This window comes from Dipodomys spectabilis, unplaced genomic scaffold (genome assembly GCF_019054845.1).
Source record: "Dipodomys spectabilis isolate Male_0828 unplaced genomic scaffold, ASM1905484v1 ptg000085l, whole genome shotgun sequence".
Lineage (NCBI taxonomy): Eukaryota > Metazoa > Chordata > Mammalia > Rodentia > Heteromyidae > Dipodomys > Dipodomys spectabilis.
The window spans coordinates 7,826,911-7,850,752 of NW_024870762.1; the positions used below are offsets into that span (position 1 = coordinate 7,826,911).

The 23,842-nt window shown below is 39.6% G+C and overlaps 1 protein-coding gene across 5 annotated transcripts in view; it reads right to left on the bottom strand.

Moving 5' to 3' along the window:
* Window positions 1-21,692, bottom strand: part of LOC122111072 (zinc finger protein with KRAB and SCAN domains 8-like) — an 88,901-nt gene extending 67,209 nt beyond the window's left edge. Inside the window, exons 1-8 of one of the 5 annotated variants that reach the window (XM_042683780.1) lie at window positions 21,535-21,692; window positions 17,558-18,025; window positions 16,779-16,911; window positions 14,583-14,674; window positions 14,179-14,287; window positions 12,363-13,292; window positions 11,423-11,428; window positions 564-1,241 (exon numbers count right to left, since the gene is read on the bottom strand). In XM_042683780.1, the coding sequence (XP_042539714.1) occupies window positions 564-1,241; window positions 11,423-11,428; window positions 12,363-13,292; window positions 14,179-14,287; window positions 14,583-14,674; window positions 16,779-16,911; window positions 17,558-17,974 (2,365 nt within the window). In that variant the 5' untranslated portion in view covers window positions 17,975-18,025; window positions 21,535-21,692. Of the gene's footprint in view, window positions 1-563; window positions 1,242-1,347; window positions 1,412-7,315; window positions 11,644-12,362; window positions 13,293-14,178; window positions 14,288-14,582; window positions 14,675-16,778; window positions 16,912-17,557; window positions 18,026-21,534 lie in introns of those variants that run through there. The other 4 variants (XM_042683777.1, XR_006147986.1, XM_042683779.1 and 1 more) reach the window with 4 other exon arrangements.
* Between the last annotated feature and the right edge of the window lie 2,150 nt (window positions 21,693-23,842).

A 23,842-nucleotide genomic window follows, 5' to 3' on the forward strand; every position in this document is an offset into this window, starting at 1 on the left:
ATATATATATATATATATATATATATGACACACACACACACACACACACACACACACACATGAAATATCTACCTAAAGAGATAGTCTACCTTTCTAGTAATCGGTCTCTTATAATTAAACAAAATATTTAATTAAACTCCATTTGTGACTTTAACTAAGCATCACTATCCCACAATACTGTGAAATTTGGGAAATTATGTAACCACTTAATCACAATAAAAAATTTGAAAAAAAAAAAAGAGAAAGTCAACCTTTCTAGTAATAGGTCCCTTATAATTAGAGAAACAAAATATTTAATTAAACTCCATTCTTACTAAACCAATATAAACTTCATTATGGAATTATGATTTTTAAAGTTTTACCTTATGAGTTATAAACTTGCACCTAAGCAGACATGATTTCAGAGCCTTACACTATGCTGATGGATCTGATTTCTGTGACTTCATACTTCTCTAGTATCCCCAGGAAGAGTCAATCAAGGCACTTTAAAAAAGTCATTCATACTCTTCTTTTGAGGCACCAAAAGCTCTCTAGAATGTCTTCACTCATTCATCACTGGTGACACTTTTCTTTGGTATGTATTTTCTGGTGTTTGATAAGATTAGAGCTTCCTCGGAAAGCTTTCCCACACTCATCACACTCGTATGGTTTTTCTCCAGTATGGATTCTCTGGTGATGGATAAGGGTTGAGATCTGACTGAATGCTTTTCCACACTCTCCACACTCATAGGGCTTTTCTCCAGAGTGAATCCTCTGATGATTAATCAGAGCTGAGTTCACATAGAAGGCTTTTCCACACACTTTACATTCATATGGTTTCTCTCCTGTGTGGATTCTCTGATGTTTGATGAGGGCTGAGCTCACGCTGAAAGCTTTCCCACACTCATCACACTCATATGGTTTCTCACCAGTATGGATCCTCTGATGTTTGATAAGGTCTGAGCTCACGCTAAATGCTTTGCCACACTCATTGCAGTCATAGGGCTTCTCTCCATTGTGGATTCTCTGATGTATAATCAGGTGTGCCCTGACACTGAAGGCTTTCTTACACTCATTACAAGCATAAGGCTTCTCCCCAGTGTGGATTCTTTCATGCACAGTGAGGGTTGAGCGCACACTGAATGCTTTTCCACAGTGATCACATGCATAAGGTTTCTCTCCAGTGTGGATTCTCTGATGTCGAACTAAGCCTGAACTCTGGGCAAACTTTTTTCCACACTCATTGCACTTATACTTTTTTTCTTCTATGGGCCTACTCTCCTGCTTTTCTAACTGTTTCTCATATTGAGGGACTTTTCCATACTCAGGAATCTGTAAAGAATCCTCATGTATGCTAGAGATGTGTGGGTCCATTCTTACAAGAATCTTTCCTTCAAAGTCAATACTTGGTTCACAACTCTGGTCTTGATTCCTGAAATAAAGATTTTAGAAATATACTTTATCCTCTGCTGGCAAGGGATTAAAATGTGATACAGACTTCTAAAAAATATCATGCTAAATAATCCTAGGACGCACAAATCATATGGGATTCCTATGTTTTCATTCACCCTGGACCAAGACAGAGTAAAATTACATAACAATAAACATCTGGCCCCAAAGACTCTTTCCATGTTGTCTAGTAAAGTACATAAGAGAGAATCTGAATATGAGAAATAAAAATTAATCTATATGTATATAAATACAATTTTATATACACACAGAGGCTGTGATATAACTCAATGGTAGACTGCTTGCCTGCCATACATCAGGTCCTAGATTTGAGCCATAGTCTTAAACAAAAATGTATACCTCCTACTTTGAAGACTTTTTAATATTAAAAATATGTTTAAAACAACAGAAATGGAAGAGATTTGCCATTTTGGTAGATGAATGAGCATGGGAATACAATTGGCAAAAGAAACAGAAATTTAACAAATAAATGTGAAAAAAATGACTATAACACTGGCAGATATGTTTTCCATTACTTGAACTGAAAAGACATGCAGACAATAAGAGAAATGCTCTTTATAGTGCCACAATTGCAGTTGCTGTTGTTGCTATTACCAACAGTATCTCAGCAACAGGGAAGCTTTGTCTTCTCTGTAACTGTAACAGAGTAAACCTTTCACTGAGTCCCACCAGCCCATATTGTCATTATGCAGCAGATCAATGGAGAACTTGGTACACTAATGACACTCTTTTACCACCTGTGCATAAACTTAATTTTGACTTCAAATGTTATCCATCCATCCATATCTCCAATAACTATCTCTGCCTTTTTCATGCTACAAATAGTTTTAGAAATGTTGACAGTATACACTTTTATTGTGATGAAAATAGTATTTCACCTCTGTGGTCTTCCTATCCCCAATCCTGTAACTTCTGCCCCAAACAGACAAACAAAACAACAATGCCAGAGCGAGAGCAGAAGACACAAGACCAATAGAAATGAGTATCTGAATAGAAAAAGGAGTCAAGGTCGTTTCTGAGACTAAGGGTCTTGCCAGCCTGGGAGAATCTGAGATTAGACCCAAATGACTGGCCCAGTTTCTCCTTCTCCCAGGGTCTCTGAGGGGGAAGTCGTGGGGAGGGAATCAGAAGAACGGAAGGGAAGGAAAATGTAATGGAGGCTAGGGAGGAGAAAAAAGAGAGATACAAAGGGAGGATAAGAAAAAAAGGGCAGTAACGCCAGCAAGGGGATGGGAGGGGACAGGAGAGAGAGAAGGGGGGCGAGGGGAGAGAAAGGACAGGACTGGGGCAACCTGGAACGGTACCATGGCTTCTCCCCCTAACGCCAAGCAAAACCCTATGGCAAAGTTAAGAGGTAACTCACCTGGAAAACTGTGATTACCCCCACGGACTAAGAAATGGAGCGCCGCCGCCGGCCTAGAGAGGCCGACGGAATCCCCGAGCGCTCGGCGATCTACTCTAGGACCCCGGAGGCTTCCCTCTCAGTGGTTCGTGAGCTCACGTGAATGGAGGGTGTGAAGCAAGGGGTTCTCGTTATTCCCTAGAAGACGTTTTACGCCTTTTCTTTCCTTTAATCCTGTAGGGGCAACACTAACCCGTCCCCCTCCATCTATAACATTGAGAAGCAAGGGAAACCTCTGAGGCCAGACCACTGATAACAGCCCCTATGATGTTACTCATGGAGCCTTCAGAAGACTATAGAATGCCAAGTCCTGAGTGCAGCCTCTCCGCCTGGCAACAGGCCTCCCTCCCCTCCAGCAGTGCTGTTCCCACTCCCAGTACTGGCAAGGGATCCGCGCTGGCTCCAGCTGCTCCCAGCAGGCCAGGCTGGAGACCATCAAAACGGACTTCTCTAAAAAACGCAGACGCTCAACTTTCCGCTCAGCTTTTCTATAATCCGTGCCTGCAATTCACTGATTCCCTTGAAGAGCTCTTCTTTAGGAATTCTTCAGTAAAAGAAACATTCTTTTACTTAATGACAGACAGTATAGCACAATGACTAATAGAGGGGGGAGGGGGAGGGGACACACACACACACACACACACACACACACACAGAGAGGTGGGGCTAGTTTGAGATAACATGCTGGTCTGCTAAGGGAATTTCCCTACCATTGCCTCGGAATGAACACATTCTGGAGGGGAGTCACTAAGGAACTGTACCAAAGTTGCTGAAGGCCTGGCCTTAGTATGCATGAAAATGACTGATAAATGGAAAGTTGACAACTTATTGGCAAGTTGAAATAAATTATTCTACGTTCAAAACAAAATGCCATAGGCACAAGAAATGGAGGTGGAAGAATCTAGAGTCTAAATTCTTTTTTTTTTTTTTTTTTTTTTGTGGTCGGTTGTGGGGCTTGAACTCTGGGCTTGGGCGCTGTCCCTGCGCTCTTCAGCTCAAGGCTAGCACTCTATCGCTTGAGCCACAGCACCACTTCCATACAATCCAAATTCTTCTGCCCTGTTATTTTCAGTTTCTTCCCTTTCATTTGGAAAAGTGAGGTGAAGGTCTGATGGGCAGCCAGTGATGCCAAAATTACCAGGAATGCATCTGTAGTTATGACTAGAGGTAGACAGCAGGAAAAGCCAAGGTTACAGTCCTGAGGGGAAATGCAGTCTCAATTTCTTGCAACAATACATTGTGAGAAAAATTTTCCCCACCCTGGGGAGGGCCCTGGTGGCTCACACCTGAAATTCTATTTAGGGGGCTGAGATCTGAGGATCACTCTTTGAAGTCAGCCCTGAGAGAAAGTCTGAGACTCTTCTCTCCAATTAGCCACCAAAAAGCCAGAAGTGGAGCTGTGGTTCTAGTGGTAGTGCACTAATCTTGAGCAAAAAAGCTCAGGGACAGTGCCCAGGCCCTGAGTTCAAGGCTCAGGACTGGCATAAAAAGAAAAAGAAACAACAAAAGCATTTGGGAAAAAAAAGCTTTTGGAAAGTTGCATTTGGGCATAATCCCCACCCTACCATGATTTGCCCCTGAGAACCCTGCCCACATTCCATCCTTGTGGCTTTAGTAACGGGGGCAGAAGACTCTCAGAACTTCCGGGACAGGACCTGCTTTCATTTAGGGCTGCTGTTCTTCTACCCAAGGCTTGCAGTTACATTCCAACATGCCTATGAGACTTCAGCAAGGCCCTGTTTTCCTGTTGAAACTGATTTTTGCTTTCTGAGTTTTTACTCAGAAAGTAAATGTCATAAAATATAAAGGCATTACAGGTGGAAAACATCTGTTTGGGATTCTACAAATTCCTCCAGAGCCACAGGGTCTCAGGTCTTCAAAAAGCAACCTTGGTATGTACCCTGTGTGTTTTTCAAACACAATGGCCCATACAGGAGTTCAGGATTTTCAGAACAGGCGTAGTTATTGCAAAAGCTCACAGGCTACTAATTTATGTAAAAAACTAACTCAAGACATTATAGCTGCTTTGGGTATACAAAGGGAATAATCCTAATATGAAATATTAGAAAGGAATAATCCTAATATGAAATATTCAGGTGGACTTATGTAGTTTGAACTCATCGTATGGCAGAACATGAATTAAAAACTGCAGAATGAAGGTCAGACCTTGGCACGTGACCAAATATACAAGGAGAAAAACTTCAGGAAACCTATATTCTATTTCCACTTGAACCACTAGCAACAGTTAAATCATATGCCTCCCCAGGCTTCCATTTTTAGAAATGTTAAATGACACCCAAAGGTATTATTTTTAAACTATGACCATTTAAACACAGTGGGCAATGGTGTTCTTTGGGGGCATTACATACCAAAGCCACGATTTCTAACTCTGGGATTGATCCCTTTAAAATTGAAAAAGTATGACTGATTTGAAATTTTTTTTTTTTTTTTTTTGAGACAGAGTCCTGCTATGTAGCCCAGGCTGGTCTTTAACTCCCTATGCTTCTTTCTGCCTCTGATCTAATAGTCCAGCTAAGATTAAATTATTTTTAATGGCTTACTTAATATTTAGGGAATCACATTTCCTCTGACACATGTGCTTTCTAAGTAACCTTTACTAAGAATGAAAACTTTATGGGAATGGTTTATATTGCAAATTAAAACTGGTTTAAAATGAGAGAATTAGTAACTATTCTTTTGTACTAACTGCACAAAGGGCAGTTGAGATTTAGCTTTTGTCCCCAAAGCAACATCTTTGATACAACTCCTCAACCCTTGCTATAGCTCTCAGAGTTTTACCTCTAATTCCATGAAAATGAGCCAAGATATAAAAGGCTAAAACTAGATTTGTATTCCAGCAACACTTGCCATATAGGATGGTGGAAAAGCAACCTTAACCTTACTGAAATGTATAATTATTATGTACCTAAAAAAAGCATTAAAAAATCCAACATGCTAATATACATGTTACAGTGAACTCTAAACATTATGGGTTTGTTTTTTTAAATAATCTCTTTTTTTTAATCGGAGTGGGATTTGAACTTAGTAGATGACACTTTCTCTCACTGGCTAGCACTTTATCAACTGAGCCATGCCTCTATACTGTCTTTAATAATCTTAACACTAAGCACATATACTTAGGATTCTGTTAAAGGCTGGTATGGTTAATGTCTCCAATTGTAATGCTAGTATTTCTCTTCTTTCTTCTATTTTGAATATATTTAGACCACACACTCTCCACCTTCAACACTTTGGGGCTGGGTAATTGCTGTGGAGGCTGTCCTGTGCATGCAGGATGGTTAGCAGCATCTTTGTACTTTATTGACTAAGTAACAGTATCTTAGTTGTCCACTCAAAAATGTCACCAGACATTTCTTCCAAGCGTAACTCAGATACAAAATTCTATTCTTTGTTTGATAAAAGTACTTGGGCTTGAATTTAAGAGCCGTGAGTGGCTTTTTTATTCACAGCTGGTACTTTACCAATTGAGGCATACCTCTAGGTCCACAAATTCTATTCATAAACATTGTGTAACTTTAACAATTAAAAACAGTACTTTCTAATGTTTTTTATTTTTTTAAAAATTCATAAATAGGGGCTGGGAAAGTGGCTCAGTGGTAGAGTGCTTGCCTTGCATGCATGAGGCCCTGGGTTCGATTCCTCAGCACCACATAAGAAAAAAGCCGGAAGTGGCACTGTGGCTCAAGTGGTAGAGTGCTAACCTTGAGCTGAAGAGCTAAGGGACAGCGCCCAGGCCCAGAGTTCAGGCCCCACGACCAGACCTCCCCCCCCCCCAAAAAAAATTCATAAATAAATCTGGCCAAGCAAACAAAGAGCTTCAAAGTTCAAATTTGGAAACATACCCCTTTAGATCTGTTTTTTCTTTTTGATCTATTCTTAAGTATAAACAAATCTTGATGGAAATAGGTCTGTACTTTTATTTTTTGTTAGTTGTGGGGCTTGAACTCAGGCCTGGGTGCTGTCTCTGAACTTTTTTGCTCAAGGCTAGCACTCTACTACTTTGAGCCACAGCTCTACTTCCAGTTTGTTTTTTGTTTTGCTTTTGGTCAGTTGTGGGGCTTGAATTCTGGGCCTGGGTGCTATACCTCAGCTTTTCAGCTCAAGGCTAGTGCTCTACCACTTGAGCCACAGCACCACTTCCAACTTGTTCTGTTTATGTGGTGCTAAGGAAATTGAGCCCAGGGCCTCATGAACCACTGACCTACCTTCCCAGGCCCCACTTCAGTTTTTTGGTGGTTAACTGGAGGTAAGAGTCTCAAGGACTTCTCTGCCTGGGCTGGCTTTGAACTGTGATCCTCAGATCTCAGCCTCCTGAGAAGCTAGAACTCCAGGCATGAGCCATTGGTGCCTGGGTAGGTTGTACTTTTGAGCATATAAAGTGATCGAAGGCAGAAAACTGCTTAAAATTTCTATAGATAATGCCACAAATAATCCACACAATAATTCAACAAGCATTTTATTAAACGCCTACAATGTGCTCAGCACTGTACTAGGCACTAGAGGGTGCAGTGATACAAATGTCAAAGTTATTTCTGCTCTCAAGGAGCTTACAATTTAAGTTTTGAAATAAATACAAATGTGAAACTACAACAGACTGCTAGAAAATAATCACAGAGTAACATTTTGGTAAGTGCATGGATCACAGTACAAACTCAAAAGATAAGTGCTGAGACAGCACAGAATAAGAGAGGGCTCTGTGTGAAGCAAAGGCAGTCAGGGACAGCTCACTCAGGAGATACAAAGAAATCTAGGTTTTACAGGGAGTGATGAACACGAGTTAGGCCAAAGAATGATCTAAGCAAAATAGAACAGCATGAGAAAGGCACAGAGGTGGGGCCTGTAGAAAGGCTGTAGGATGCATGAATGCAATGAATAAAGGTGAGCAGGCTGATGTTGGACAGTAATGAAGATTGAGGCAGATTAAGCATGGAAGGCAAGGTATGGGAGAACTTGAAACACCTCTGCTTTGATAAGAATTACCTGCCAGGTGTTGAGGAAAAATGAGATACCATGAAAATAGTTTGACTTGTCATTTTGGAAGATTTATCCAACACAGGGTTTTTGAGAGCAAGAAAACTGGAAAGAAAAAAAAATACAACCATCTAGGCGTTAAAAGATACAGATTTGCATGGAAGACTGTAGGGGATGGTAACAATGTAACACATCAAGACTCAAGAGGAAGACTAAGAATTAGATCAGCAAAATTTTGGACATGAAGTGTGGAGAGCAGAAAAAGATGAAAAGGTAACTTCAAGATTGGAATGAAAAATGCAAAAGGTATTGAGCGTTCCTGCTACTTTATTTGAAAGTTAACTGGAGATCAGGGAAAAAGAGCGACAAGCTTTGCTTTAAATACCAGGTTGTATAAGAACCTGTGGAAAATTCCACAAGTTCAGATATGACACATATGGTAGGAAATACGAAGTCACTCAAATATAAAAAGTAGACAAATGAATAGGTAGGAATACAGAAAAAGTAGTGGGCAAAAATAAGATACAGAGATTATTATTGGTATATAAGAGGGAAAAAAAGACTAGAAAAGCCAGATAGTAGAGAAAAATGGCCTAACAGGATTTCATAAGCTAAAGGAAAAAAGAAATCCTGAGGTGCAGAAGGAATTCAACAATATGAAATATAAATGAAATTGCAGAGGACAGGAATGAAACTAAGCAAGGAAGATCTTGCCTGTAATCCCAGTAGTTGGGAGGCTAAGGCAGGAAGATTGTGAATTTGAGGCTGTGGGCTACACAGTGAGTTCCAGATCAGCCTGGACTACATAGACTCTATCTCAAAAAACCAACCTGCCTTCTCTCCCCTCAAAGTCTTAATACTACTTACTGGCATTCTAAGGACATTTCAATGCTGAGTATGAAAATTAGTAAGGAGCCGAGTGCTCGCACCTGTAATCCTTGATACTCAGGAGGCTGAGACCTGGAGAACTGAAGTCTGAAGTCAGCTCGGGCAGAAAAGTCTGAGACACTCCATATCCATGAACTAGCCAAATACTGGACTGGAGGTGTGGTTCAAATGGTAGAGTGCCATTTGTGAGCAAGAAAGCGGAGTGGGAGCATAATGGCCTGAGTTCAAGCCCTATTCACAATACAAGAGAAAATTAGTAAGAAGTTTTAAGAATGAAGACAATGTGGTAAATTAGATGATGCATTTGAAAGACCAAGCATAATAGAGAAGAAATGGGACTGTTATTGGAAATGGGTGGAGAGGCTGAAGAGCTCATATTTTAGGCTATAAATTAACTTACTATTATTGTATTAATTGTCCATTTGCCCAGAGAGGATCAGAGATATTTCATGTCTTTTCACAATTTACTTTTCTCTAGTCAGTTTAGAAAGTAAATGTATTTCAATTTGTAAGTTATTTTTTTATCCTCACATTACTCTTTTATAGGTTTTATTTATATGATTTAGCTATCTCATACTGAAAAGCATCAAAAGCACCAATAGTTGAAAATGATAAAACCCAAAGTGCTATTTTCAAGTAATTGAAATAGATCTGTACTATCTTGTACATTATCTTACTCAGGGATACATAATGGCTGTCCAGAGTTATGATATGTTCATTATACATGGTATAGCATCGAGGTCAAGTGTCCAGGCTTGTGTAAGTTTAATGTTTGTTGTACCATTTACTGTCTGTGTGACATTGATCAGTTCTCAAAACAATGTTTTGCCATCTATAAATTGAATCAAATCTATCATAAGTAGCAGAAATGCTTAATGTAAGTCTGGTAGAGTTAGTGCCCCATATTATCTGGAGACTTAGAACCAAGAGTAAAGCTAAACTCTTCCATTTGGGAATCAACCATTAAATTCTCAGCATGGTTGCTGAGCCTCAGAGAAAATTCTGTGAAACCTAAGATGTCTCTCCTAGGGCTATATTTGATAGCAGTAAGAGTTATGGAAGAACCATTTTATTATGTCAGCCTCTAACTGAAGATAGAAGAAAGTTTTGGTGAATAGTTCATTGAGAGCATAAAAACATAAGGAATATAATGTATCCCTTTATAATATGAGCTCAAAATAATGTCATATAGCCTGATCAGCAATATTCTAGTGCTAAATTCTATGCAGCCTCTTTAAAAAAAATGATCATCTTTGATACCATGTTGCTATTTTGATATATATGCTGAATGAGCTTTGAAAGCCTTTAAGTGACAATCTTTTCTCACATTTATCCCAGGATAATACATATACTAGCTTGCTGCCAGAGGCTTAGTAATTTTGAGACTTTAATAATCTGGTTACACATTATGGTGGATCCTAATGCCTAAAGAGGCACTACATTTACAGACATTTCATTATGATGCACTGCTAAAATAGGTGTTTACTGGAATCGAAGGCAAGTGTTTCTTGAAAACATGAGAAAAGTGGATGTATACACACAGATGGGCACACATATTTATTTTCCCTCTGACACATTAGCCATCCTATGAAATATTTGGATATAAGGTAACAGTGGCCTCAGACAGAATTATTATCTTACAGGGGGTAAGGCACAACCCAGGCAGGGAACAAGGATTCGGGCAGTCCTAGATATACTTGTTTCTGGTTTCTTGGAAAGTCAAGTACAGGGAGTTAGAACTGCTAATCTATATGTGGGGGAGAGGGAGTAGAGGAAGAGATTAAAAGAGGGAACGAAAAAGACTCCTGTGAAAGTTAATCGAAGAAACTAGGACAAGTGATGAATAAGTACAATGGCTCAGTGAAGACTGTTTGTGATCAAAGGTGAGCCACAGGAGGTAGAGAAATGTCATCAAGAATTTATGATCCAAAAGGTGGACTCTATGAGGTAAGAATCTATGACTGATTTTATAAAACCTATCAATCATAACTATTGTCCTTTTCTGGGATAATCACAGTGTGAAATCATGTTATTTCTCTTGGAGTTTTCATGAAAACTCATAGTTTTTTTTTTCCTAATAGGCTTATGGAATAATTTCATGTGTGAGGGTTAATTCTGGAAAGCAAAGTTATTCTAAATACATGGCTAACCAATGATTAAAACCAAAATGTGATATAGGAATAGTGTTTTCTTGCAGGGTTGATAAAATAGGAATTTCCAAATATTTGGAGGAATAGCAATACTATCAAAAATAATAGTATTTTAAAATAGAACTACTCAATTTAAAGGATACCTCATTTGCAATGTATAAGATCTGACATGTTACTGGAAACTACTCTCACTCTATACTGTAACCCTTGGCATACTGAAAACCTCAAGGATGAGCTATGCCTGGTGATGACAAGTTTAATAGTGTGTCTTTGTTATGAGATTATAGACACCAGTTCTCATGGAGCACATTAGAATTCCAAACAGATCGTAGACATTAATGTTGTACAAATGAATGGCAAAAAACAGATGGAAAATGATCAGTGGCCATGTAAGAACGTAGACTGGGGTAATGACAAGAAAAACCAACTAGTTAAGATATCTGTGCAGACTGATAATAACCTGAGAGAGCAGTACTGCAGTGGCCTAAAAGGGATGACATAATTCTTTGTAAGAGTTTTATGTCTTCTTCAAGAACCCTACCCCCATCTCCTCTTTTTCCTATGTGACACCATAAGTAGGGCAGTGGAAACATCTTTTGTGCAGTGTACACAAGAAGGTGGAGGAGAATCAGAGGTAACCACCATGTACAACTATCCAAGCTCAAGAACAGCCAGGCTGAGTCTCCACTCACCTCTTTCTCTGCATCACTCTCAAAATCATCACTAATACGTCCACTTCCTTTGCTGACACAGGTACTGGGACTGGGGTGGTGAAAAATAAGGACAGATGCTCAATGACTCAGTGGCCAGTAAAAATGATGAATGAAGAAAAATGCTGGAGTGCTGTTAAAAATATAGCATTCTGAATCTGCATGGGAATATGCATTTTTCACAACTAGAAGGAATATTAGGATAAAAAAAATGAAGCACTTAAGCATAAATATGTTTAAGTGTTTGTAAAAATCTCGCTAGAACTAGGATCTTCAAAAGCTAAATACAAATATAAGTACTGAGAAGCTGCTTTGGACTTTAGAACAGCTTCTTAGATCAGACAACGAACTACAAGTGAGAGGAGAGGATCACAGGAGATGAGAGCAGAGAGGCTAGGAGCAGCAGCCTCTCAAATCTACAGCTACTCACCCAAAAGTTTAGTGCCTCAAGCCACGACAAGCAACTTGCTATAACGCTATTTTCAATTTCTAAAGGATTCATTATGCTGTCAGAAGTAGTGCTCCATCAGATACTTCCAAAAATAGTAATCAAGCTAATCAATGTACTGAGCCCAAACTACTGAAGATCTATTCTTATCTTTGACACCACTAAAGATTTGTCATTATTAGCCAATAAGCTTTCTGCCTTTTTTTTTTTTGTATTACATTGAAAGATCTTTCCAACAGTGTATGGTTTCTCTTAAGTTGAATAATCTTGAAACTATGACCAAAGCTTTTCTTAAACTCCTATAGTTTCAGATTTGTCTCCACTGTGGATTCTCTGATGTCGAATAAGACTAGACCTCTGAATAAACGCTTTCCCACACTCATTGCATTGATAGGGCTTTTCCCCTGTGTGGATTCTCAAATGTTGAATAAGGCCAGTGTTCCCATTGAAAGCTTTCCCACATTCTTTACACTTATAGGGTCTTTCTCCAGTGTGGATTCTCTGGTGTTCAATAAGGCCTGACTTCTGACTGAAGGCCCTCCCACACTCATTGCATTTGTAAGGCTTTTCCCCAGTGTGGCTCCTCTGATGACCAATAAGATGTGAACTCCGCCTGAAGGTTTTCCCACACTCATCACACTCATAGGGTTTCTCCCCAGTGTGGATTCTTTGATGTCCAATGAGGTGTGAGCTATGACTGAAAGCTTTCCCACATTCATTACATTCATAGGGTCGTTCCCCACTGTGGATTCTCTGGTGCAGAATAAGGCCCGCACTCTGACTGAAAGCCTTTCCACACTGATTACACTGATATGGCTTCTCCCCAGTGTGGATTCTCTGGTGCAGAATCAGGCCTGTGTTTTGACTGAAGGCTTTACCACATTCCTTACAGTGATAGCGTTTTACTTTGTTGTGGATATCCTGATGGGAAAGAAGGGCTGACCTATAACTGAAGGCTTTCCCACACACATTACACTGATAGGGTTTCTCCCCAGTGTGTATTCTCCAGTGGCGAACAAGGCCTGAGCTCTGAGCAAAGCTTTTTCCACATTCATCACATTTATGTCGTCTTTCTTGTGTGGGATTTCCCCGCTGCCTCTCTAATCTGCCCAAAGGGTCTCGGGCTTCTCCTTGCTTAAGACCCCCGATAACATCCCCGTTGCATTTGGCAGCTGTCTCTCCATGTGGTTGGGTTCCAGGAGATATTACCTGTTTTGAAGCTAATTCCTTGTTCTCATTCCTGGTCTCACCGCCTGAAATAAAAACAATACACATGCCAGGCACTGGTGACTCACACCTGTAATCCTAGCCACTTTGGAGGCTGAAATCTGAGGATCACGGTTCTTAGCCAGACGAAGCAGAAAAGTCTGTGGGACTCTCATCTCTAATTAACCACCACACTGGAAATGGAGCTGTGGCTCAAAGTGGTAAAGTGATAGTCTTGAGAAAAAAGCTCAGGGACAGCACCTAGGCCTTGAGTTCAAGCTCTATGACCATTAAAAAACAAACAAACAAACAAAAGAAAACCACACATCAAGCCAATGTCACTTCCTAGTGTCTATACTAGTAGAAAATAAATGAAGATAGGGGAAAAGGAAAGTACACATATAACAGCTGAAATACACAAAAAATGTCTATCTTCAAAATGGCTTCATAACAGAGGGAGATATAATAGAGGCTACGTGGGGGGAAAGGGCCATGATAAGGGGGGCTACTGAAGGAGGGCTAATGTGGGAAGGGCTCCTCTTTGAGGTAGAAGCTGGAGAATGGGAAGGAATATGAAACTACGAAAACTTAGAACTTGTAGTAAATTTAAGACAGAAATGGGTAATGCCCTGAAAAAAGGAAGAAGCATTACAGGCTTAGTTAAAAAAAAAAAAAAATCTACGTAAGGATCCTATGGGAACTAGAGAGATATCAATTTCCAACTGGCAAACAGAATTAACACTCACATATAAAGTGTAAGGAATTCCTAGGTTGGAAAACAAAGTAATTGGTTTAGACCTCAAGAAATCTCAACTCTGTGTCTCTCTGTTGGACTCTGAATTTAAACTTAACTATATCTTCCATAAAGTTCATAGCTACCATTTACATAACAAACAAAAGTTCTTATATTGTAATAAACACAGCTCTCCTTACCCAGGGAGAACATATTCCTGTAATTCTCTGGCCTGTTATCTCTATTTGGATCAAGAAGCCACTCCTCTTGAATAAGAGACACAGCCATGTCTTCGATCTTCTCCAAAGTCTGAAACAAAAGAAGACCCTCATTTGGGGCCTACAATTGTTTCACAGTTCAAATCCAGAGAGTCAGAAAAAACCTACTAGTATTGGGAGAGGATTAAGGTGTGGGAATGGAACATGTAAAAGGATCTAAATAGCTGGAAAGAAAAGCATTTATTGGGGTTGATCTGTCACTATAAAAAAGCATTTGGGTGTGTTCTTCAATAGATACTGCTACAGACAGTTCTGGATGTGGGGCAGATGCCCCAAATACTTCCAATAAGAGTTATAAAGTTTTAGTGTGAAGGAGCATAACTCACCTGGAACCCTGTTGTGAGGAGTGTAGCTGTCATCTCCTGGTTTCCAGAAGTTCCTTTCTGGGAAGGGGTAGGACTCTGAGAAGTAGACATGGCTGAGAGCAGAAAGAAGCTATGAATGAGACCAGCCTTGTCTTGTAGTAGTAGGAGCCAGCACTCTCCCATTCCAAATTATTTGTACTCTAACATATGTATCCAAAGGTTGTACATATAGAATGCTGACATCTTGACTCTGAGTCCTTAACTATGGCTGTCCACAGATAATCTTCACTTTGGCGTCCTTGAACTTAGTCTGAAGTTACAGTAAAAGTTACAGTTAGCTTTCCTAACAGGAACTGCTTTCCAATTGTTTTTTCTACTTCCCAAACTACTATTGTTGTACATATGTATAATATTTCTTAGGTCCTGATGTCCTAGCAAAAAGCCTTAGGAGAAATAGGAGAGAATCAACTTTTTTCTGCTAATTTAAATTACGTTCTGAAATGTCCATCATGGCTGCCAGTATCTGCTCCTAATGGATATCAGGCAACTTATTACTAAAAACAATATTATACCCATCTATCATGTGTCTTTGTGCAATAAGATTTAAAATTTCAGACAAGGAATTGTTAATTGAAAGTGCTTCTAAGCTTCTTTTTTAGAAATATTAAAAATTGGGGCTGGGAAAGTGGCTCAGTGGTAGAGTGCTTGCCTTGCATGCATGAGGCCCTGGGTTCGATTCCTCAGCACCACATAAGCAGAAAAAAAAAAGCCGGAAGTGGTGCTATGGCTCAAGTGGTAGCATGCTAGACTTGAGCTGAAGAGCTGAGGGACAGCGCCCAGGCCCAGAGTTCAGGCCCCACGACCGGACCCAAAAAACAAAAATTAAAAAAAAAAAAAAAAAATTTACTTACATAAAACAAACGAAAATACACAAGTAATACAAAATGGAGAGGAAGGTGAGAATTGGACACTATATTCTGTAAGGAAGTAAAGTAATTCTCAAAAAATGATGAGAGCTGGACACCAGTAGCACATGCCTGTAATCCTAGCAGCTACTCAGGAGGCTAAGATCTGAAGATCGAGCTTCAGAGCCCGCCTGGGCAGGAATGTCTATGAGACGCTTATCTCCAATTAATCACCAGAAAACCGGAAGTGATGTTGTGGCTCAAGCGGTAGAGCACTAGCCTTGAGCTGAAGAGCTCACTGGGACAGTGGCAGGCCCAGAATTCAAGCCACAGGACCACAAAAAAAATCAAACTGGAAGCATGGCTCAAGTGGTAGAGTACCTGCCATAAGCAAGAAAGCCGAGAATGAGGCCCTGAGTTCAAGCCCTAGTACTGGCACATGCACGTGTATGCATGCACACACATATTAAATAACAATAGGGGGAGAGGAATGCTATTTCTTAAATAACAAATCATTGTAGAAGAAACTACAGTTAGAAAATCACAGTAACTAACTAGTTACATTGAAACTAGTGCTTTAGCAACAAAAGTTTGATGAGGGCTAGGGTAACTGCCAACTCTAGATATTTCTCCAGGTTACTTATTAGTTACAAAGAGGTAAACAGTAACTTCACAATGATCAGCTGAGTAATAATAGCCTTAACTAAGTCATCAAAAATGGTATCTTAACAGGACATATTTCTAGTGTTTTCCTGACATATATACATACACAACATGAACCTAAATGAGGCAATATCAAGCAAGCCTAATTGCAGCCATCCTAAATAATTATTTTTAATTCTTCAAAAACGTCCAGATTTTCAAGGGAAAAGACTGAGGAACTACACTGATTAAGGTAACTAAGGAGATAACTAATTGCACACTGTGATCTTAGGCTAGACTCTGGACAAAAGAATACTACTGGGATAATTGGCAAAATATGGTGGAAGACTAGATTAGTATTAGATCCATATTTCATTTAATTGTGTTCATGTTATTGTGGCTATTTAAGATACAGACCCTTGTTTGAGGAAAGACACATTGAAATATTCATAAATAAAGTGGTATGATACTAGCAAAATCTCAAAAATGTCTATGTTGTAAATATGTAGGGGTAACATATATGTGTGACTACATAATTGTTTAGTTTGTTTTTCAGTTTGCCACGAGGACTAAAAGCTTATGTTTGAAGCCTAAACATTGATCAGGTAGCAGATTTATTGTCTTTCCTTTTGACTTTGCCCATCCTTAACAATGAAATCTGGCTTCTCACCACTTTCTTGAGGCTTTGGGGGCACCGGAGATTTACGCTGGGTTGCTATAGGTTGGAGGTGAGTACGTGGTGAAGATTCTGAAGGCACTATCTCTTCCCAAAGTACCCTATGGCCATGTGCACGAGCTGGGACCTAGAAAAAAAAATGGAACAGTTGGATTATATGGAATCCCTCTGAGAAATGAAGTGAACAAATCTAATGGCCAACAGATTATCTACAGGCATTCATGTTAGGGAAGCAAGCAGCAAAATCTCCTTTATTTCTTAAGGGGCAGAAGGAATATGAACAAGTCAAGTGGGCCAGAAAAGCATTGTTTCTGTGTAGTGCTGGAAGAAAATTTTTCCATCTATGCCCACCCTGCTACATGGAATCCATATTTTGTGTTCCTAAGCCAGGAGAAGAGAAAGAATAACAAACAGAAACTTATAAGTAGTTCCATACAGTAGCAAAAAAAATTTTAGATCAGGAAAGTAGGAAGCCTGAGCTCTGATTCATATTCACCTTTAATTATTTAGGTGTTCCCGCAAAATAATTAGAGTTCTATATGTATCAGGTTCCTATGAACAGAACAGTAATACAGTTGTGGAGAGGCTAGGAGGACAAAAATGAACTATATCCTTAAAAAAAAAATGAATTCTACAAATATTGGATAAACCACATGATATCTATTTTTACACTCACCCAAAAGAAACCAATGCTTAGTGTTTACTCTCCTGTAGTGAGGCCACCATCCTGCTACCCAGAGTCCCACCGTCCCAGCATACATAGTCCTACTTACAGGCCGTCCCAGTATATCAATTTGCCTTTCCAAATCCTCCAATAGGGTCACCACTTCCTCTCCATTCTCTAATTGATGTTCTTTAACCAGAGCCCGAAGCTCCTCAGGTAGAATGGTCAGGAACTGCTCGAGTACCAGTAGCTCCAGGATCTGCTCCTTGGTGTTCAAGTCTGGCCTAAGCCACTGATGGCAAAGTGCCCGGAGTTGGATCAGAGCTTCTCGGGGTCCTAGTGTCTCCTGGTAACACAACTGTCTGAAGCGTTGGCGAAATAGTTCTTGGCCAGGAGGATTACTTTCATGTAGGCCAGATTCCTGGTCCCAACCATGATCTTCCTCCACCTTGACGATGACAAGATCCTCCTCAGGAGCTTGGTCTGGTGGAGATGGGGCTGAAGGCTTTCTTGATTCTGTAGCCATTTAGGGGGAGAAGAGTTCCTTTCCACTACTTTTGTAAGAACCTTCTGGAGGCTTCAAAGGTATTTTCCAGAAGAAAAAATGACAATGTTAAAGCAAGAAAAAAGTCAGAGTAACTAAGACACCTTAACAAGCAACCCCTTCCCCACCATGACATGGAGTTCATCTGAGCTGTTTAAATGATCCTCTTCACTGTCCAGAAATAGGTGGTCACCCCTTTAATCTTCTGTCATTCCAACAGTGCCAAGTAACCCCACAAGTAACCCCTGCCTGCTTTCTGACTAGGGATAGAGACGAGTTAGCAATTCATGGAGGCTAGGGTTAGCTGAAATTCTGTGCTTAACTTCAGTTCTGCTTATTTAGTTCCTTATAGCACCTGGTATACCACTGTTTCTATATGCCTCAACTTTAAATCTACCTCCTTTTCAACAGAGACTAAATTCTATATAATCTGGCTCCAAGTATCGGCAAGAACTTTCCTATTACTTTCCTCTTCTCTACCTTAACATTCAATATCCTTTTTGTGCTCTCCATCTTTCCTCCTATTTCAAGTCTAACTTCTACTCTGGATTGGAGCAATGGATCTCCAAAGAACCCGGATTCCATATAAACATTTACAATGCAAACATCTCTTCCAGCATGTTCTATAGATATAGTAGTCTTTGGACGCTAGCATCTTTCACTTAGCACATTACATCTGACATTAATCAATGCTGTATGTATAAGTAATTTGCTCCTTACACAAATGTATGTTTATCCATTCCCCACCAGTTGAGATACTTTGACTTGTTTTAGAAATTACATAAACAAACATGTGTATATGAGTTTTTGCGTAAACAACTGTTTCCATTTGGGTAAAATATAGAAGCAAAATTATTAGTTTTTAAAGTGCACGTGCACTTTATAACTTTAAAGTGCACGTGCACTTTTATAACTATTTAACTTTAAAAGAAACTTTCAAACTGTCTTTCCAAGTGGCTATAATATTTTGCATTCAGCAGAGAGGAATGTGCATTGCTTCCCTATCCTCATCAATACTTGACACTTTTTTGACTTTACAAGTGTATAGTAGTAGTATCTCATAGGTTTAATTTATGTTTCCTTACTATGTTAAATAGCTTTTAAGTGTGGTATTTTCTGTTTGTTGTTTTGTCATTTAGTTATTTGAGACACTGTTTTACTACAGGCTCCAGGCTAGCCTCAAGCTGGCAACCCTGCCTCAGCCTCCCAAATGCTGGGATTATAGGTGTGTGTGCCACTATGCCCTGGGTTTATTTCAGTTTTTCCCCTTTAAGTTTTGAGACTTCCTTATATATTCTTAGTACAAGTTCTCCATGAGGTGTATGATTTACAAATATTTATTTCCTTTCATTCAAAAGTGGCAACACAAATCAGATACTTTTACCTAAGTCCCTCTTTCACAGAAAAAAAAAAAAGGTAATAATATACAGTTCCTGACATGTGTCTTTAAAGAAATACCCTTTATCTTTTGGGTATTACTTTTTTGGAAGAGGGTTGGTTTATAAACTTTTAACCTAATGAAAACAGATTCTTCTCAGAAAAATGCCCAAAGATAGAAAAAGTTTTACATTCAATTGTAAAAGAGTTTATACATTTGATACTTGCTCAAAAATGTTAGGAAGGTTTTAAAAAATCCCTATTTAGAGAAGATGAAGAGAAAAGTGAGGGTATTTGAACATTTTCTTCAAGGGTAATAGTATGTAGAGCAAAAAGGGCAAGCTACAAGTTGGAAGAACCAAGGAACAAGAGATAAAGTTAAATATGGCTATTTAAATCAGAGGCCTAATTTGTGCAGTTTGACAAAATAATGAGATTTGGGGGTGAATTTAAGCCAGATGCCAAGATTCTGAGGTGGGGGGTACTTGAGAATGTGCTTCTATATAGTTACAGTCTTACAATGTTTTCTTATAAATTTTTCTAAAGTTAAGGTTCATTTCTAAGTACTGAAAAGCTGGCCATCTTACAATCATTGTCAACAGTAGTTGTCAAATATTTCAAAATGAAATGTATACCCCCTCAAGAACATTATATTGTTAATGTGGTATCAAAAGTCTCTCACTAGTGACACTGATGAAAATTACTTAATTGTCTTGTTTGTTCCCATTTTACACCAAATCATCTAACAGTTGTTGTGTTTTCCTCAGCTTGGATTTATTTTTCTACATAGCCATGTATATATGTAGGACAGGATAGCCTCAAACTGGCGATCCTCTTGCCTCAACCTCTAAGTTCTATGAGTATTCTGCACCACCATCCCTGACCCTTTCCTTCTTTTCAGTGGCTAATACTACATTTTTTTAGTCCTTCTTTTAGTCCATTCTTTAATCCTTCCTTCTCCCATCAGCACATTTTTGAGAAAAAAAAAGCCTAGAACCAAGTACAAAGTTAGTTCACTATGTATCTTCCTCTTTAATAACTTTGTGTGTACATATTTGCATTAACTTGGTAAGCATCTGTGTATAAAGACTACTTGTTACACATTTTCCTTCAAGAATAAGTCATGTTTATTGATTTATAAACTTAAAAGAGATCATTTTAGTGCTTCTTCTGGATCTTAAAATAACTCAACAGCAGAATTTTTTTCAACAGATGTAAAAGGAAGGAATTCTCAGTCTAAGTCTGAGAAATGTTTGGGGGAAAAAAATCCAGGCCTTAAAAATGAAGGAATGGTAGATGAAGCAAATATTATGTTTTGTAGTTATCTCCAGATGCACTAGCTGAATCCATCATCCATCACATTTTACATTTTCAATAGCAATTTAGAATGTGTGCATTTGGTAATAATGATGTTTACATACAAATACTCTGGGCAAACTAATCAAACTGCAAATACGTTTTGAGAGATGGGGATGCCAAATTACTCAATGGATGTCTCTCCCAAATAGTTCTAAGTTGTTTTTTTCCGGTGCAAAGTATTCCCTAAGTGCCCTGAAATCGATTGTTAGTACCCTGAAATTAAATCTCCCTTTATCCTGAAACTTTGAAAATGTTTCTTCCGTACAAGTATCCATTCAACACTGCCATTTTCCAAATAGACTAAAAAGAGCAGAATAACTTCAACAACAACAATTAAAAAAAAAAAAGAGGGATGGCGGGGGGATTTAATGGATAACTGTAGTTCGGAAGCAAAACATATCTTTAAAAACAAATAGGGATTATACTGAGCTCGAAATGCAACACACACACACACACACACACACACACACACACACACACACGCACACATGCACACACACACATTCAGACCATGGAAAGAGCTGGACAAAAGATAGCGTGAGGGCAGTTCCCTAACACCACGAATAAGATCGACTGCAAAACAACAGCAGAAAACGATTGGCTATGGAGAAAGCGAATCCCATAAAGGATCCTCTCGTAAAAAGTTTGGGGACACAGACTCCGCCTGCGACGGCAGCTAGGGCGGACCCACGGCGCGATCGCGGACCTCGGGGGAGCGGACCCCGCCACAGGCCTGTCCGCAGCTGCGGCCTGATCCGGCCACAAAGCGACCCTCTTCCTCCAGCCCGGAGTCCGGTCGTACTCACCGCGAGTCCCAGGGGCCGCAGGGGATGGGAAAGGCCGTCTGCCGAGGGTGAACAGATCCCGCGGGAGCGCGGGGCTGGGAGGACCGCGCGCAAGACGGCACTTGGACCAGGGGCCCCCCAGCCACTAAGTTCCAAACCCACAGAGGTACAGCACCGGCCAGCACGCATTTTGCCCCAAAGGCACTTCCGGAAGCTCTCTAGGAATCCAGGAGGTCTGAGAGCTCTATGGTTGGCCGAAGAAAGGGACGCTGGCACCAAACTCCTTTCGGGCACAACTGGGTGCCAGGCAGTGTGGCTGTCCCGGGCCTTGAACATCGAAGGAATAAGAAGATCTTCGCGCCTCTGACTAGTGTTGGACTGGCGTAGGCAGGCAAGGGTAACGCCCTCTCCTTCCAGGATAGATCTGCAAGTGTGCAGAGGCCCAAGCTGGAACTGGTACAATGTATCCAGGTTTCCATTATTGACTGAAAATTTAAGAAATTTCTGCTAATCGTAATTTATAGGTCTGTGAATGCCCTATGGCACTTAGGAACTGTACACCTTACACTATACATTGTTGAAAAAGTAATTGAACATACATTCTTTGTGTCTACATATTTCACAGGCTTTACGTATTTCAATCGTAGAAAACTTCCTTTCCCACTTTTATTTTTGCCGGTCCTGGGAACAGTCCCTTAGCTTTTTTTTTTTTTGCTCAAGGCTAGCCTGGCAGTCTTCCACTTGAACAACAGCTCCACTTGCAGCTTTTCAGTGGTTAATTGAAGATAAACATTTCACACTTCCCTGCTCCAGATGGCTTCAAATTGGGATACTCAGATCTCAGCCTCTATAGTTAGGATTACCAGTGCCCATCACCGCTTATTTAAAAACAAAAATACATTTATAAGCTTCTAATCCTAATGTTAAGTTACACTTGCAGGATCCTAATGTTAAGACCATAAAATCCAGGAAACAAGTTTATGTTCATTCTTTATATACTTGTATAAAGATTTTTTAACTTTTCAGAGTATATAGGAATGGCAGGAGTCAGAGTAGTTGCAGGAAGTGTCATTGTTGTTTTGGTCCTATGATTTTATTTCTCTGTAACCTTTCCCAATCACTTAAAAAAAATGTTGGTGTCCCTCAAAACTTCACCTTACTTTCTTTATCAGCTCTTGCAGGCAGTAACCTTCAGTGTTTTTAGCTCTCCCTAATTTCTACCCCTCCCTCATTTTTGTCCACCCATCGGGATCAGATATTAGTCTTAATTTGCTTTAAAGGGTTTGCCATCTAATCATCACAACAAAACAAGCAAACAATAGTACAACCCAGGAAGTTAGTTCAATGTTTCTGGACCTTGTGACCAAAACACTTATTTTGAATTAATTTTTAGTGCGCTTAGTTTTTCTTTTTCTTTCATATCTCTTACCTTCCACTTGGGTTAAAATGGGTTGGTAACTAGTGACAATATGGGAGAGGAAAACAAACAAACAAACAACAAACCAAAGAGATTGGAGCCAGTGCAGTGGCTCATAGATATATTCCTAACTACTTGGGAATCTTGAGATTGGGAGGTTCACAATTCCAGGCCAGCTCAGATAGAAAAGTTCATAAGACCCATCTCAGTGGGAAAGGCTCAGTGTATTGATGCACCAGTTATCTCAACTACATCGAGATGCATAAATAGAATGGTGGCTCAGGCCAACTAAGGCAAAACAAAACAAAACAAACCAAAAACCCAGGGGTAAAAAGGGTTTGAAACTTGGCTGAATCAGTAGAGTACCTGCCTAGCAAGCTAGAGTAGAGTTCTAGTATGTCACCAGTGAAGTTTTGAGGGGCACCAAAAAACGTTAAAGCAAAAATAAGATGACTCTGGACTCTGGACCTTTGCAATAGAACAAGAAAAGGGAAAAATAAAGATGGACAGCAATACTTAGGAATAAACTATAGTGAAGTTCTTTCCCCGGAGAAAGTGTTTTTCGCTTTTGGAAATTGTAGAGGTCCCCAGCTTGTCTGTGGTCTCTTGCTCACTCACTTTAAAAGGAAGTACTGCCTGTTATATAAACAACATAGAACGTTATAATTTCCAAATTGCTGAAATGCTTGATGAAATATTGGAATAAAAGAGACCAGCAGAATCAGCAGCGTTCTTTGAAATTGTTCATTTCCACTATCATACCCATCATCCTAGGTTCTAATTACCTCATACCTGTGATGTGAATTGCTAAGAGCCTATCTCTAAGTATCTTAGATATGGTTATACACATGTAGATTCTGCTGCCAAAGTTTTTTTAATGATGGCTGAAGCTTTGCTCAGATTTATAAGGTC